This window comes from Palaemon carinicauda, chromosome 27 (genome assembly GCF_036898095.1).
Source record: "Palaemon carinicauda isolate YSFRI2023 chromosome 27, ASM3689809v2, whole genome shotgun sequence".
NCBI lineage: Eukaryota > Metazoa > Arthropoda > Malacostraca > Decapoda > Palaemonidae > Palaemon > Palaemon carinicauda.
Genome location: NC_090751.1, coordinates 12,256,254 through 12,273,947, shown reverse-complemented (window position 1 = coordinate 12,273,947; position 17,694 = coordinate 12,256,254). Strand labels below are relative to the sequence as shown.

The 17,694-nt window shown below is 32.8% G+C and overlaps 1 protein-coding gene across 1 annotated transcript in view; it reads right to left on the bottom strand.

The window, feature by feature from the left end:
• LOC137620535 (solute carrier family 49 member 4 homolog) overlaps positions 1-17,440 on the bottom strand; it is a 32,916-nt gene extending 15,476 nt beyond the window's left edge. The window contains exons 1-9 of the mRNA XM_068350746.1: positions 17,330-17,440; positions 12,933-13,049; positions 11,470-11,609; positions 10,683-10,936; positions 10,308-10,420; positions 9,364-9,489; positions 7,932-8,061; positions 5,674-5,782; positions 3,890-4,076 (exon numbers count right to left, since the gene is read on the bottom strand). Coding sequence (XP_068206847.1) covers positions 3,890-4,076; positions 5,674-5,782; positions 7,932-8,061; positions 9,364-9,489; positions 10,308-10,420; positions 10,683-10,936; positions 11,470-11,609; positions 12,933-12,948 — 1,075 coding nt within the window. The 5' untranslated portion in view covers positions 12,949-13,049; positions 17,330-17,440. The remainder of the gene's footprint in view (positions 1-3,889; positions 4,077-5,673; positions 5,783-7,931; positions 8,062-9,363; positions 9,490-10,307; positions 10,421-10,682; positions 10,937-11,469; positions 11,610-12,932; positions 13,050-17,329) is intronic.
• Positions 17,441-17,694: the final 254 nt, after the last annotated feature.

The following is a 17,694-nucleotide window of genomic DNA, read 5'->3' as shown; positions in this document are numbered from 1 at the left end:
ACAGTATAATCCGCAAACAACAACTGATTTACCTCCCATTCATGGTCATTCTCGTCTACCAGTTTCAATCCTCGTCCAAGCACTCGAGCATTCACCTCTCTCACCACTCCATCAACATTAGCCCCACTCTCACTGGAAACCAATCACTCTCTCCATTTCATATATATATATATATATATATATATATATATATATATATATATATATATATGTACCTCTGACAATTCAGTGTCAGACATCTACAAGTCTAACGTAGTTATGAATATTTGATGTTTTTACTTTCATATGGAAATTACCTCACAAAAATAAAAAATATAAATATGTTAAGCAAATTACAGTCCTATCGTTAGCATTTGAAATCTATAAATGCATCCTTCATTATTTTTTTGAACAAATTAACGTTAGGCATTTTATACATGTACATACATAAATATATATATATACATATATATATATATATATATATATATATATATATATATATATATATATATATATATGAGTGTGTATAGTACACATGTATAGATTGGTAATCTCGAAAAGATAGTTGTGATTAAAAGTCCCGATTCAAAACGGCTGTGCGAAAGAGTAAGCATTTAGGAAAATGAGCGTCGTTAGCTATATTAACAATTTGTCAGTATACAGTTTATGAATAAAGTACTGTATAAACAGGATAAAAATACCTTTAAATATGACATGAAACACGACCGAGACAGTGAAAGACCCATTGCTCGATCTTTGGTGCGGTAAATTGAAAGGAAATGGCAGAAATTATTGGGTGTTGAACGTCAATCATTTCGCCGCTGTCCCGGAGGTTGTGAAATTGTTGGAGAAATGGAATAGAGAGGGAGAATGAACCTCGAAAATAAGAGTCAAAACTTCCATTGGTTTGAGGAACACATTTGCTTCTTGCGAATTCGTGTTTTATTACCGTTCGTGAAAAGATTGAAGTTCTGCAAACGTTGGAGGTCTAGCTAGGGGGAATTTTTTTTATTCAAATAAACCACGTCTTGTTTGTATTATACATGCATACATATAGTGTTTGTATATATATATATATATATATATATATATATATATATATATATATATATATATATATATATATATATATATGTATATATGGATAAATATCAACACAACATCGTGTTCAAATAGAAATAAATTTCTACCTCATACTTGGGATCGAACGCTAGCCCCTTCTAATGAAAGGCCAGGTCGAAACCAACCATGCCACGAGAGCCCATAAAAGGAAATCTTAACCTGACACTAATCTAGCTGTCCGAGGATTTACCTGGTGAGACATCAGTCTCTTTACCAGCGAGTTTTACCAGATTTCCCCGGGCCACCACGTGACACAATTGGTAGTAATTCATTCAAATTACCCCTAATGAGTCAATATATTGACTCATTAGGGGTAATTTGAATGAATTACTACCAATTGTGTCACGTGGTGGCCCGGGGAAATCTGGTAAAACTCGCTGGTAAAGAGACTGATGTCTCACCAGGTAAATCCTCGGACAGCTAGATTAATGTCAGGTTAAGATTTCCTTTTATGGGCTCTCGTGGCATGGTTGGTTTCGACCTGGCCTTTCATATATATATATATATATATATATATATATATATATATATATATATATATATATATATATATATATATATGTATATATATATATATATATATATATACATATATATATATATATATATATATATATATATATATATATATATATATATATATATTTCTTCTTCTTTGTCTACATCTTTTCCCACTTCTATGTGGGGTCTATGTTTTTGGTCAGCTTTCTCCATGTACCTCTGTCCGATTAATCCTTTTGATCGAAGGTTATCCTTGATACACACACATATACATATTTATATATATATATATATATATATATATATATATATATATATATATATATATATATATATATATATATATATATATATGTATATATATATATATATATATATATGTATATATATATAGATATATTTATATATATATATATATATATATATATATATATATATATATATATATATATATATATTTCTTCTTCTTTGTCTACATCTTTTCCCACTTCTATGTGGGGTCTATGTTTTTGGTCAGCTTTCTCCATGTACCTCTGTCCGATTAATCCCTTTGATCGAAGGTTATCCTTGATACACGCACATATACATATTATATATATATATATATATATATATATATATATATATATATATATATATATATATATATATTTCTTCTTCTTCTTTGTCTACATCTTTTCCCACTTCTATGTGGGGTCTATGTTTTTGGTCAGCTTTCTCCATGTACCTCTGTCCGATTAATCCCTTTGATCGAAGGTTATCCTTGATACACGCACATATACATATTTATATATATATATATATATATATATATATATATATATATATATATATTGAGTTTCGGAAGAGCATAAAAGTCAACCATGCCATCTATGAAAAAAAGCGTGTAGATACACACAAACATGCACTCTCATATATTTTGTATATATATCTATATTTGTGTGTGCATGTGTATTTATGAATGTATAAGTGTTTGTGTTTTTAATAGCCATAACTTCATCTCTCTACATAGTACTGTAATTTGTAATTAGTATTTTTTTCTTTTTGTTGAACGTGTCATAGATAGATGCAATGATAGTAAAGGAATATGCGTGAGTCGGAAATCTGAATCTCTTTTCCTAGAGGATAAATCCAGGTAGTGTTAGGTCAAAGACGACATCACCTTTATTACCTCTGTCCTTCTTTTATCGAGATTGATAGAGTCATAGATATTGCCCATTTCCCTAATAGTTGTATTGCTCAACGTGTCTGTTCTTAAGATTTGTGAGTAAGATATCATGCCAGCTTAGGTACCTGACAAAGTTTATACCACCAAAGGAGAAAATAAATTCAGAAGGCTAAAATCACTGCCAGGTCTTTGCTCGGACACCATCTATAACGTTTACAACGCTCCTAGAAGGCCAAAATTACTGCCATATCTTTGCTTAGACTTGCAGCGTTTCGGGAAATCAGAGCTTCAAGAAAAATCCTTTTCTTTCGGAAAGCGTTACTACGCACGCTGTGCAGTTTCTACCAAAAGACGTACTCTAGACGCTTCTTTGGCTTGACCGAAATTTTAAGGAATTCAATAATAATAATAATAATAACGTCATTGTATCATTCGCTAAATACACTCTTCTTGAGACTGCCTGCTTTTGCTTGAATGAACTTAAGTAAATGTGTTGGCGTAGATTGCTGTCAGTTTAAGAGTTTAGACGCCAAAGTCAAGTCATTTAGAATTTTCCAATGTGGCTTTCATGAAAAACCTTTTTGTTTCCTCTCGCCACTTGAACAACCTTTAATAATCTTCGAGATAATGTGTTATTTTCATATGTAACTATTAGGAATGTCTTTTGATTTCTCAGTAACTTTATCTTTAATAGTTACTTCTTTCATATTATTCCTTAGAACTGCAATCTCTTTCCCAGATTGTCTAATATTTCCAGGGGAATAAGCATGGCTCTAAAATGACAAATTGTTTTTCAGTCATAGTTTTACATAAATCTGCAGGTTCGTTTACTTGTATCATTTGAAACAGACAAATTGATTCTTTGATTTCCTACATTCAAACCTCAAGAAATATATTCCCTTTTGCGTTTCTAAACCCATCCTAAATAACCTTTGTAACAGAAAATATACTATTATATTTTCTTTATCATAAGAGAAAAATGATTAAATTTAGCATTAAATCATCTGGGGGACACCTTTTCAAGTAAATTTACCTGAAAAGTGATATTTACAAGATTAAAGACTGAAACCCCAAGAGCCAAATTCATAAACAAAGCCGGACACTTCTCGTACTAACATTGACTGACGTTGATGCATCCCCAAGACAGCAGGAAAAACCAGTAGAAGAAGATAATGTTGCCGATCATTAGGAACATTAAGGAGACCCGTAGGTGGCCATATAGGATGTCGGTGATGCGACTGACCAAAAGACCAAAAAGGGTAGAGCACAGCACTGCCAAGAATCCTATTCCCATTGCTTCGTCCTGTAGGATTAGGAAATGTATCAGTATATTCATGTTTTTGTAAATACTAGTATATTCATATGCATTAACATGGGGTTATAAATCGATCGTATTTGGTATATATATGCTAACTTCTACGTATTTCTTAGGTATGCCATGTCTGATAATACATCCTAAATACTGTATGTCATATAGAAACCAATTCTATTAAGATTAAATGCTAACTGGTGAAGTGAAGTGTATCGCAAAAGCTGTGTAAAGCGTGAACTAACCATTTCATAAGTCTGGGATAAGTCCAATAAGTGCTGACTGCTGCATAAAACTTTAGTTAACCAAGTACAATAAAATTTGCTTATTTATGAATTATTTTTATATGAACAAGTCTACATGTAAATGAAGCCAATTTTAAAAACGAATAAATCTTAGCATCTCGAATTTCCTTATGATCTTCTAAACTTGAATTTTCCTGAACAATAACAGTCCTCTATACATTTCCGAGGACTGTGTTCCTTGTATTTTTTTTTTTTCATTATGTTTCCAGGCATGTTTGATAGTTACATGAAGGACAAGACTATATTCTAATCTAAGAATAATTCTTTGTTATCAGTAGTCAAAACAAAAACCAAGGCTAAGACAGTATTGACAACTGTCGTTTAAAACAAACAGAAGGATAATAATACTGTTCTAGTAATCAGTTCTTCACCCTTGGATTAGTTGAGATTCATATGGTACTCTAATATATTTGAAATCAAGCATAATTCAGGAAGGAACACATTTTGTATTCAACGTCTGAAATGTATAGGATAGAAACAGTCTTCAGTGGCGAGAGAGAGAGAGAGAGAGAGAGAGAGAGAGAGAGAGAGAGAGAGAGAGAGAGAGAGAGAGAGAGAGAGAAGGGGGGGGGGCGTTAATCCATCCTCTGCAATAGGGAGATGATGACGGTTCACCTTTTGTCTTATCCGATTTATATTCAGCATCTTAAATTGATTCATTATTATTATTATTATTATTATTATTATTATTATTATTATTATTATTATTATTATTATTATTATTATTATTGTACAGTTGGACATAGGAATTCCTAGCGCACCTCATTCTGAACAAGTGCACCCTGTCACATTTTGCGGCTAGTTCTCTTGTTTAACACCGTCCACCACTTCTTTCCCTACACCATCCATTTGGTAACTCGCCGTACAGTAAGGGTGTGACAGGGTGCATTTCCTCAGAGGTAGGTGTACCAGAAACTCTACATTCGTTTGAAACACAGCAAAAGGCTACGAATTCATAACTACAGTTATAACAGACTCGGATGCTCATAAGCATAATGTAAGCCTTTGAAACAATCAAGAGAACATTAAATACTTCATATAAGGGTAGACACCTCTCCACCTCCATCAGTTCTATTTCCGTTACCTTTGTTATGGAGGTCGCTATAAAGGCACACCAGCAGCATTAAAAAAAAAGTTAACATAATTCCAAGGCATTTACTCCCTAATTTAAAACACTACAGTGCTAATGGATAGGGTTTTTTTTTTTATCCTCCGCTAATGAGTAATTCAGTTCACTTACATGTTAGCAAACACATTAGTATAGGTTTTGTAAGTAATTTTATTACCTGCATTATTCCTATTTCTCCGAGGGAATAATTTAGAACACCATACCACATACTGGGGAAGGAGATACAGACGGCCATGGATATTACTGTTAATCTGAAGTTAGGATTTCTGTAAAAAATGAATAAGAAAATGTAATTTATTGACATAGTATTATTGAATTTTATGGAAGAAAACTTGTATTTATGAATAGGAAACTTTCGGTCACTATTATATGGTGTCACAAACAAGACATATCATATTCTGTGGCTATTTCTCCTTACCATAAGTGTATGAATAACTATGGCTATAAGGGTATGATCAACTATGAGCCTTGAAAATGACATTTTTATTTAATGATATCATTTATCCTATGGGTAAGATTAACTGTTACTCTGGGTATGATTAACTATGAACCGAGGGTATGACGCTTGTACTCTAAAATTATTTCACTTACCAATTTAGAGTAAGCTATATAACATGGGACAGAAATGTTCCCGTTGAGATATACTAACTTCATAATATTCGGAAGAGTCACTTTGTCATGGCATTTATTTATATACGGAGACTGACGTCTACATAAACTCATTTTCTTGTTAAGCTCTGACTGGCAAATATTCTCTTATGCATTCGTCAGTGTGTCCATTACACTTAACTTCGTTACCACAAATACATCAAAACGGTTTAAGGGATTTTGGTAAGATTTTATATAGGTAAACCTTCATGCATAGCTATACAAGCAAATATACGTTTATTTGTTCATCAGCAAATCTGTTACATTTCCCTTGCCATCACAAATCATACGCGGTTGGAGTAGAAATTCTTTGAGACATCCAAAATCCGTTTAAATTCTTTATCCGTAATTTTTAACATGGCCATTCGGCATTGATTAACCCCTTTTATTATGACGCCAGTTAGCTCAATATCAATTACGTCTTACTTAAATTTATATTTACTTAATATAATTTTTCTCCGGTTAATTTGAAACTTCAGGCATCCAAATTTTCATTATTTGTTAAACTTCTACGAAAGAGATATCTCGAAAAAATATAGTATTACCTGAATTTCTAAAAATATATTTTGATTCTTGTATTTTTGGAAATATTTTGTATATATACATAGTTGATAAACCAACATAAGCCATTTTGTATCATATTGATTCATTCATACGTCCTTGTTTTCTTTTCTGATGCCCAAGCTCTTTTGATTTTTACTTCAGTTTGCAAATTGAGGGTTTTGCCCTATTTGTACTTCATTACCGAATTACATACAATCCACTAGCGCTGGGCCATATGCTCCAAAGTCCATAGGGTAATCCAAAGAGAGGATTGCATATTATAAAAAATATTTGTACACAGCTAAAGAAATTATACTGTAAACTAACAAACAAATCTGCAAATGATAATGATATTGGTATTGTAATAATGATTATAATGATAAGAAGCTATCCGATGTACATGCAACTTGATAGATTCCCTTACTATATTCAGAAATGGAATCTTCAAATGCACAAAATAGTGATTTTTTGGGGTGTTTTTATATGTTAGAAGTATCGAAAAGTCTGTCCACATCCCTTGATAAACACCCTTAAGTTGCGTCCACACAGTCGGAGATTGGACAGGTACTGTACAGTGTACATGTAGGAGGGGGGCTGAAGCTTAAATTGAAAATATATTGATTCCAATAAAACCATTCCAGCCAGTGTCTCCAGTTCTGTGGGGACGGTCTCATTGCAATCAGTATTTCAAAATCCTGCTTCGGCCTGCTCATGCCTGTACCTGCTGAGTTACCGCGTGTGTGGATAATGTCATAGACTACCTTCATTGTTGAGATAATGTCATAGACTACTTTTACTATTGGATATTGTTATAGTCTATCTTCACTGTTGGGATAATGTCATAGACCACCTTCACTGTTGGGATAATGTCATAGACCACCTTCACTGTTGGGATAATGTCATAGTCTACCATCACTGTTGGGATAATGTCATAGACTACCTTCACTGTTGGGATAATGTCATAGACTACCTTCACTGTAGGGATAATTTCATTGATTACCTTCACTGTTGGGATAATGTCATTGACTACTCTCACTGTTGGGATAATGTTCTAGACTACCTTCACTGTTGGGATATTGCCATAGACTACCTTCACTGTTGAGTGGAGTTTATGTTGTCCTCGTTCTTCCTGTCATGTTCACCATGAATTCGTCCTTCCCTGATGTCAATAACCAGATAGATTTGTATCTTTTAACTGAGAGAAAAAATGCAAAAGGTAAATACCTGACAAGTTTAGCAGCGCTGCCTTTGAGGTCTATCCGTTCCTTACTAGAAGAAACAGAAGGTGGGGTAGAAGGCTTCTCTGGGAAGTATAAAACTACTGAAACTAAACAGAATAAGGAAACTCCTACATCTGTTAATGAAGAAAAAAAAGTCATTTTGAAAATTATTTGGTAAATTGTTGAAGATTACGTCATTTCGAATTCGCATCAACCGGGTAGTTTCTTCATCTGATTACTATATTAATTTTATCAGAAAAAAAAGTGATTTTTGTTTTGATATCATTAAACATTAGAATAGACAATATGATATCACTAAAAGAAAATTTGTTTACATCCGGCTTATTATCTATTAACCAATCCTCTCGGCAAAAACAGTTTTGCTTGATACTTGTTAAAATGGTGTAGACTACTTAGTTGAAAAAGATTTTTTTTTTCTTTTCTTTTTTTTTTAATATCAAACCCTAGACTCTATTGCTTACTAATCTCATGCCTAGCTTCCACTCTTTGGTTATCTGAGCATAAGTAGCACTTCTTAACGTTTTAAAAATATTACAATTCTGAATGATAAATTTTACTCAAATTTCTCTTCTTAAACCATGGAAACCTATGGAAGGAAACTAGGTACTGACTTTGATCGTTAGACATCTTATTATTTCACATATGATGGGGTTTGTATCGGAGGGTTTTGATCATCTATTTTATGATTGCTGAAAAATAATTCTACTTATAGGAAGTCTACATTCTCAATTAATCTTTCTTCATAGGTGGATTTTCTTTTAACTGAAAGCAGGAAGTAGGATTTGGACTGAAAGAAGAGGGCCTGTACAGTAACCTTCTGATGGCCTGTATAAGTTATGTTTCCGTAAAACCATATGCTATTGAAGTAAAGCCAGCGTGATGACTGGTATTAGCGCATTTCCTTGGTTTTCAAAGACATCTATTTCAATGGTTACCTTCCATCATCCCTTTTCTGCCTCTTTGCTTTTGCGTCATTGAGCAGCCTATGCTACTCGCTATGCATTGCTCCATCGTCCTAATTCAGTCTCTGTTCCACTAGGTCACATTGTCATATATTGTAGGCATTTTATTCCCTTTATGCAACCCTCTAAAGCAGTTTTTTTTTTTTTTTTTTTTTTTTTTGTGGTGATGGCATGAATACTCATTGTTATAAGGTTGAAATGGGTGCTATTTCCTGGACATATCAGAATTAACCTCCTGTTTTAATACACATTTGTTGGTTTTGTATTTTTATCTTCATTGTCGGTCATTTATCAATGTACAGGCAATTTCATCATAACATTTGGGTTATTCATTGGTTCTGTCTGACAAAAGCGATTAACTAGCTGAGGAAAAAAATTATTGTACAATCTTCACCCCTATTTTGATTTTTAAATAGATTTACCAAAATAGCATTTAGTTTAGCATGCACTTACATATGTACAGAAGTCTGGCAATATCTGATCTTATCTCTTCCTTGTCAGCGTGTTTAGGAGATCTAACAATTAGAGGCTGCAGATAACTGCCGGCACTTCCTAGTAAGTTGAGCAGCTGCCCACAACCTTAATGAAAAATACATTTGATAAAATAAATCATTTCAACATATATAGCAGTAATAGATATATTTATTTGGTTCGTTTGAGCCGCAAATCTCAAGCTGAGAGGCATTTAATTAAAAGACAAAAAGTTTTTGAGGAATATCATAAAGTATATAGTCATATTTCACTTGTATTCTGAGACAAAATTTCAAGACAAAATATTTTTTCTTTCTTCACGTAATTAATGGGGATTGTCATTAGATGTAAGGAATTTGAAAACACGCCCTTCCCTGGTGTCACATTTCATACTAAGCTGCTTTCTTTTATGGGATTCTTGGAGTTGTAGCATTTTGCTTGTCAAGCTAGCATTATAGCTTGGCTTATAATAATAAAGGGATGATAATAATGAAATTAATGGTGTCTCATCGGTACTTCTACTATAAGTTTATTTATTAACTATGGAACCCTTGACCTGTGATTGACATTCGTCATAACCTAATGATGGAGTTTGCATAGTGATGATTGTAATAATATAACACATAATTTTTTAAGAATTAATTCTTATCTTAATTTCTCATTCCAAGCAAAGTGGATTTCCTTGTTGGGGTCATTACACTTTCAGTGTAATACTTGTTTAAACAGATTTACGTTTTTACACGTAATGATAGTAATATTGGCGATAATGATAATAATGATAATAGTACCTCATCTCTTTTGCCATTCAACCTGAATGCCAAACAAGTTACTGTTTTAAACGTAGATCATAACCCAATTCCTAGTGATGCCTTATGCTTAATGGTAATCGTAATGATACAACACGCCAATCGCCTCTGTTTACTTGCCTGTGGCTGTCGTTCTCTCATCGGGAGGAAACCAGACAGCAGCTATCACAGGAGGAGCTGTCATAACTATGGGACCCGCTGCACCGTTCAAGATGGCCCCAAGGTGGCACATCCTGTGGAAGTTTTAAGACATAACATCAACCAATTTTCTATTATGGTTAATTGCTCCATCTATTGTATTATACTTTGTTTATATATTTCATCATGTTATGAATTATTTAAGAATAATGCTTTCCGAAATTCTCTAGAATTCGAAAATATCTATCATTTGTGAAAGAATATTGATCAGGTACTTATCTAATGGAATTAATACTGATTTTAATTTCATTCTCATTCAAGAGAATTCGTGCTACACAATGCTATATAAAAACTTACACTTTAACCAGTATATCCGAATGAAATAACATGGATATAGCCCTCAGGGCTGTACTGGCGGTTACTAAGCCCGCTATGATAAGGACTCCTACTCGAATTCCTCTTTTATCCACAATCCAAACACTGGGATATGCAGAAATTAGGAATGTAATTGTTCCCCAGTTAGCGAGCATGGCCACTGTGTCGGAACCAAATCCCTCGAAAGCAGTGTCCACACTATCGCTTATGGGACCCCAGACGTTCCACTGCAGACACTAAAATGAAGGAAGAATCTTAATATACAAATAAATGTAAATTCTAAATGATGTGATCAAACAAAGAGCAGTTATCTTTGCCAATGCGTTCTCCTATAAGTTAGCTTATACCTCCACTAAAACTTTTGCAATCCTGATTTTACATGATTATAAACTATTATGTATATATGTTGAAAATTGATCCTTTAAAAACCCATTATATGAAAATATATCGCTAAAACAATGTTGAATCGTATGTATATATTTGTTCCATATGATACCTAGATTCAGTAGCCATCAGTCTTAAAACATGGAAGAGATGGCCTTAGTAAAGAAGACATTTCAATTAGCTCGTCATCAGTAATAAATTGCTAAATATATGAGATGCTCATGTATCTGTATTGACGAAAACGTTTTTTGCTTAGTTGAAATTTGACAATGTAATAAATTTTAACGTTTTAATGCTTTATTGTCTAGGTTGCCATCCCTTGTAATTTTTTATACATAATAGTTCATTACTCGAAGAAGGCTAGAGAGGGTTATTATTATCCTACCTGGAAGAAAGCTAAAAAGGAGAATATTCCCAGAATCCAAAAACGTTTTTTGTAGACCTTGAAGTTATGATGGGTTTCTTCGTCCTGTGGGCATTTTCTCTCTGAGTCGTGTATTTCTTCAGCATCATTGTCATATCTTGCTGTGGATCATTAGAAATTGATAAACAAGTCTATATGTGTATACACATATATATATATGTTATATAGGTGTGTGTGTATATATATATATATATATATATATATATATATATATATATATATATATATATATATACTATATATTTATGAATAAATAAATATATATTTATATATATATATATATATATATATATATATATATATATATATATATATATATATATAGTGTATATATATGATTTTCATCTATATAGTATGGATATAAAGATATGCATATATCGACTCTATATATATATATATATATATATATATATATATATATATATATATATATATATATATATATATATATATTACATACATACATGCATTCGTTTATTTCTGAAAAATCATAATCAGATAAACAAGAATGTTACAGACGATACTGTAAACACTACATAAAAAAACGTTTCATAATCAAAACATGAATCAGATTTCATGTAGGCAATAGATTAGTAATGACAAGATAACACCGTATTCGAGTCACTTGGGGTTTAATCAGATCTTCAAAACAGCCTTGATAAGATTGCAACGAATAATAAATTATGAAATTAGAGTCGTAGGTCATTTGATAATGATGACATTACAAATCTAGTCAGGAAAATAATAGCATATTTTGATGGCATACAGGGAATTCTAACTTTTTTCATCAGCATCCATCTTTGCACTATGAAAAGTAAATGGGAATTCCCTAGAATAAAGCAATGCACATTATTTCAAATAAATATCTATTTTGCTACATCTGAAAGCCAAATAAAATAGGTCAACATTCATCCACATATCTAGTGTCAAAAGTATGTAGAGGTATGTGAATTCTGCTTGGCACTTTGCATACGTTCTCCTGAAGCAAGAGTGATATCTGGAAACCGAGCCAGATTGTATATACATGTATGTTTATTATATTTCTCTCCTAATATTTAAATTACTCATATACTACATCATGAGCTTTTATTACTGTTGCCTACATCACCCATGTTTTGTCTTAAAATTTCAATATTAGTGATCTTACCCTACTGAAGATATCCATAGCTAATATTTTTAGCATGGAAGACTTTAGCTTAACTGCGTTATATATATTTGACATGAATTTTCAGTCGATTTGTCATAGATATCTCTACTCTGCCTACAGTTTCCAATCATATCTGAAATTTACATGTTTTCCATGATTTTAGCATTCATACTCTGATATTTATTAATTTTCCCTTAACCAGTTATCAGACCTGGGATATCCTATAGATTTTAGTTATAACAAAATAAAAATCAACTTTTTGTTAGTTTCATCTTACCTGCGATATTATCCATGATTTATATGAAGCTTTCAGTAAAGGAGCGACCAATGACGCAACCGTGAGTTCAGACAGTAAATATTACAATGGAAATTGAAGTCACGATCCGTTCCGCGTCTTTGTAAGAAAAAGAAAAACAAGAAAATCAATCTACACTTTCAGTAGTTTCAGCCTGATGCTTATTTATCTCTGCTCTTTTGTGTTGTAGTGGAATAATGGGAAGGAATCTGTAACTTTACTTATTTGCCTTGGTTGTGTAATGGTACATATAAGGTAATTAATTACCATTTTCTATCGTTTTTTTATTAATGCATATTTAAAGGAATTTTGATCTTTTATAACAGTAAAACAAGCTTTTCATCATTTGTCATTAATGAGAACTCGCAAACGAGAATATTTCCAAAGGAGAAATATGGTCATTGCACGTAGAATATTACTTGTCATGATTCAAAATTATCATAGATTCTAATGAAATAAGCAGAAAAGGTCATGAACTTTCCTCGGAGTCAACCTTTCTTCGAGCAAAAAAAAAAAAAAAAAAAGATAAGACAAATCACTATTTGTTGATTAGTTTTCCGTTCTGATAATGTTGGAATATTCCGTTCTCTTAAGAAACTTTCATCAGATGATTTAATGTCTTGACTGACATATATAAATATATCGAAAGATGTTGCAAAACATATGTGGAAAGCTCTAGGTTCAAGACTATAAAATAAACTACAAAATCGAGGCACATTAATTATGTGTTGCAACTATTGCAAAAGATTCATTTTTATTAGATCATTCTTTCTGTTATACTTAACGTTCCCCTTTTCTGAATTATGCTGATTATTATCCATTTCTGTATTGGCCTCATTTACATTTGTGGATTTCACTATTTCCATTACCGTATAAAGTAATGGAAAGAAAACGTGGATTTTCCCATTGAAAGCTAGTACCTTCCCCACATAATAAAGAGGAAGTGTGTGGCTTTATATATATATATATATATATATATATATATATATATATATATATATATATATATATATATATATATTATATATATAGATATATGTATATATATACACATATATGTAAATATATGTATATATATATATATATATATGTATATATACACTATATATATATATATATATATATATATATATATATATATATATATGCATACATACATACATACATACATACATACATACATATATCAAGACACTTCCCCGAATTTTGGGGGGTAGCCGACATCAAACAAATGAAACAAAAAAGGGGACCCCTCCTCTCTACGTTCCTCCCAGCCTGACAAGGGACTCAACTGAGTTCGGCTGGTACTGCTAGGTGCCACAGGCCACCCTCCCCTGTTATTCACGACATATGAAGCTTCGTAACGCTGAATCCATACTGCTGCTACCTCCGCAGTCATCCAAGGCACTGGAGTAAGCAGCAGGACCTACCGGAACTGCGTCACAATCGCTCGCCATTCATTCCTATTTCTAGCACGCCCTCTTGCCTCTCTCACATCTATCCTCATATCACCTAGAGTTTTCTTCACTCCATCCCTCCAGCCAAACATTGGCCTTCCTCTTGTACTTCTCCCATCAACTCTTGCATTCATCACCTTCTTTAGCAGACAGCCATTTTCCATTCTCTCAACATGGCCAAACCACCTCAACACATTCATATCCACTCCAGCTGCTAACTCATTTCTTACACCCGTTGTCACCCTCACTACTTCGTTCCTAACCTTATCTACTCGAGATACACCAGCCATACTCCTTAGACACTTCATCTCACATTCAATTTCCGTCTCCGTCACTTTCATTCCCCACAACTCCGATCCATACATCACAGTTGGTACAATCACTTTCTCATACAGAACTCTCTTTACATTCATGCCCAACCCTCTATTTTTTACTACTCCCTTAACTGCCCCCAACACTTTGCATCCTTTATTCACTCTCTGACATACATCTGCTTCCACTCCACTATTTGCTGCAACAACAGACACCAAGTACTTGAACTGATCTGCCTCCTCAAGTAACTCTCCATTCAACATGACATTCAACCTCGCACCACCTTCCCTTCTCGTGCATCTCATAACCTTACTCTTACCCACTTTAGCTCTTACCTACCCTCTCTCACACACCCTTCCAAATTCTTGTTACGGCACAGGGGGAGAGGAAGTGGTCATATCCAGGTGAAAGGGGATACCCCGAGAAGTTCACTCTGAAACCACAGTCTCCCACAAATTGCCGAACCAGGAAAGGGCGAGGGGTGGGAAGGGTTACATATGTGTGTGTGTGTGTTTGTGTGCGCGTGCGCATAACTATCTAGATATATAGCCGTCATTTCTGACGGGTCGCGTACACTAGTCAATACATAGTAAACCCAACATCAGGGTGATAATGAAGAACGCGTACGTTATCTGTTCGTAAAGACCCTGTTGCATACAACTGATACAGATATCTCTGTAATAACAAACTCTGATAACGTTGCTCTGAAGATTCCCTGATGCCGTTGAAGTCGGAGACATTAAGATACAACGAAAACTCGTATAATTAATGAGTGGTCGTTTGTGCGTGAGAGAGAGAGAGAGAGAGAGAGAGAGAGAGAGAGAGAGAGAGAGAGAGAGAGAGAGAGGCGTCGCAAGCTTTTGCTTTTCCTGTGTCAGTTGGGATTTGTTTTAAGAAATAGGACTGAATAACTTTATTCTTAAGTTTAAGAAACAAACAAACCTCAATTTTTCTTTTAATTTAATTATACTTCATGACGATAAGACCAATACAAATTTGCAGTAGTTAAACTAACAAATAAATGTAGAACAAATTATGAAAGATAAAGTTCTTGCGAAAACTTATTCAAAAAATACTTATGCTGTCTAATTCTAATGTTCCAAACGACAAAGTGTTATTTATATTTAAATAATAATAGAAGATTAACCTGATCTGAACCCTTTTATGCAAATTTTCGTTGAAAATATAATACATTTCCGACTATTATAAGAAAAAGTAAACTGGATTTTCCAACGGAGTTTTTATCCTTCGCACCAGATAAGGTTTATTATTATCAAGATGTTCTCTTGTGGAATCACGTTATCTCAAAATCTCAGTCATTATCTGGTTTCGGGAAGTTTGTCATCCATCCGCTCACACCAGACTCCAAAGGTCTGTTGCAGTCTTAAAGCAGCGATATTTAGCAAGGAAATGTTATCCTCATGAATTAATTTTGCATTTTTTAGAAATCTTGTAAAAATTTAGTTACTGTAGATACTTTTTAGGTGACCGTGCTAAGGAAAGATGGTTTTATTTTGGTAATCACTCGTAATAAGGCTAAAATGCAAAGATGAAAGGATTAAGTTTTTAGTGTTTGGTTTTTAGCATTCTTCGATCACAGTATTAAAAACTCATGTCTCTCCATCTTTGAAACTATTTTTGACGTGTGTGGATCCTTTTGTATGTATAAATAAATACACACACACACGCATATATATATATATATATATATATATATATATATATATATATATATATATATATATATATATATATGTGTGTGTGTGTGTGTGTGTGCATTATTATTATTATTTTTATTATTATTATTGTTATTTTTATTATCATTATTATGATTATTATTATAATTATTGTTAGCCAAGCTACAACCCTATTCTGAAAATCAGGATGCTATAAGTCAGACAAAAATTTACAGAACGACACAAAGTAAATGTTTAAAATGGAGAGTAAGGTACGAAAGTTGAAAAAAAAAAATATATAAATTTGAAGCTACAATTTGGTCAGTTTCGTACGATAAAATAGAATCATAGATTACCAAACAATTCTTCACCCTAGGGGTTACTGCACTGTACTAATTTAGTGGCCACTTTCCTCTTGGTAGGGCTTGAAGGAACTCTTTAGCTATGGTAAGCAGCTCTTCAAGGAGAAGGACACTCCAAAATCAAACCATTGTTCTCTAGTCTTGGGTAATGCTATAGCCTCTGTACCATAGTCTTCCACTGTCTTAGGTTTGTGTTTTCTTGCTTGAGGGTACACTCGGGCACACTATTCTATCTTACTTCTCTTGTTTTTTTAAAGTTTTTAAAGTTTCAATAGGATATATTTATTTTAATGTTACTGTTTTAAAATATTTTTTATACATGTTTCCTTTCCTCACTTGGCTATTTTCCCTGTTGGAGCCCCTGGTCCTATAGCATTCTGCTTTCCCAACTAGGGTTGTAGCTTAGCAATCAATGATGATAATAATAATATTAATAATAATAATAATAAAGTTAATCAAAATACAATGAATTCATACTTGTGCAACACTACATTCAAAACCATTGTAATGGTAATTAAGTATTAGAAAATTAATAAAAAGGACGATAATAAAATATACATGGAAAACCATACCTATATTCACTGTCGAACTATTCATAGTCAAGTTGTATTTGAAGCCACAAATCAAGTCGTCATGACTTACTCTCCTTACCTCGACTGAAACGCCGACCTTGGTCAGTGACGATCAAATCTTAATGAGTGACAATCAAAGCTTAATTTGATAACAAACAGTCTTATCCAAAAATGTAATCTTTGAGTAAAAGCTTATTTTGGTAAAAATCAACAGGTCAATGCTTGGATTAAACTTTCGCTAACGCATTTGAGCACGTGTCATTTCATTATATATATATATATATATATATATATATATATATATATATATATATATATATATATATATATATATATATATATATATGTATATGTATATGTATATG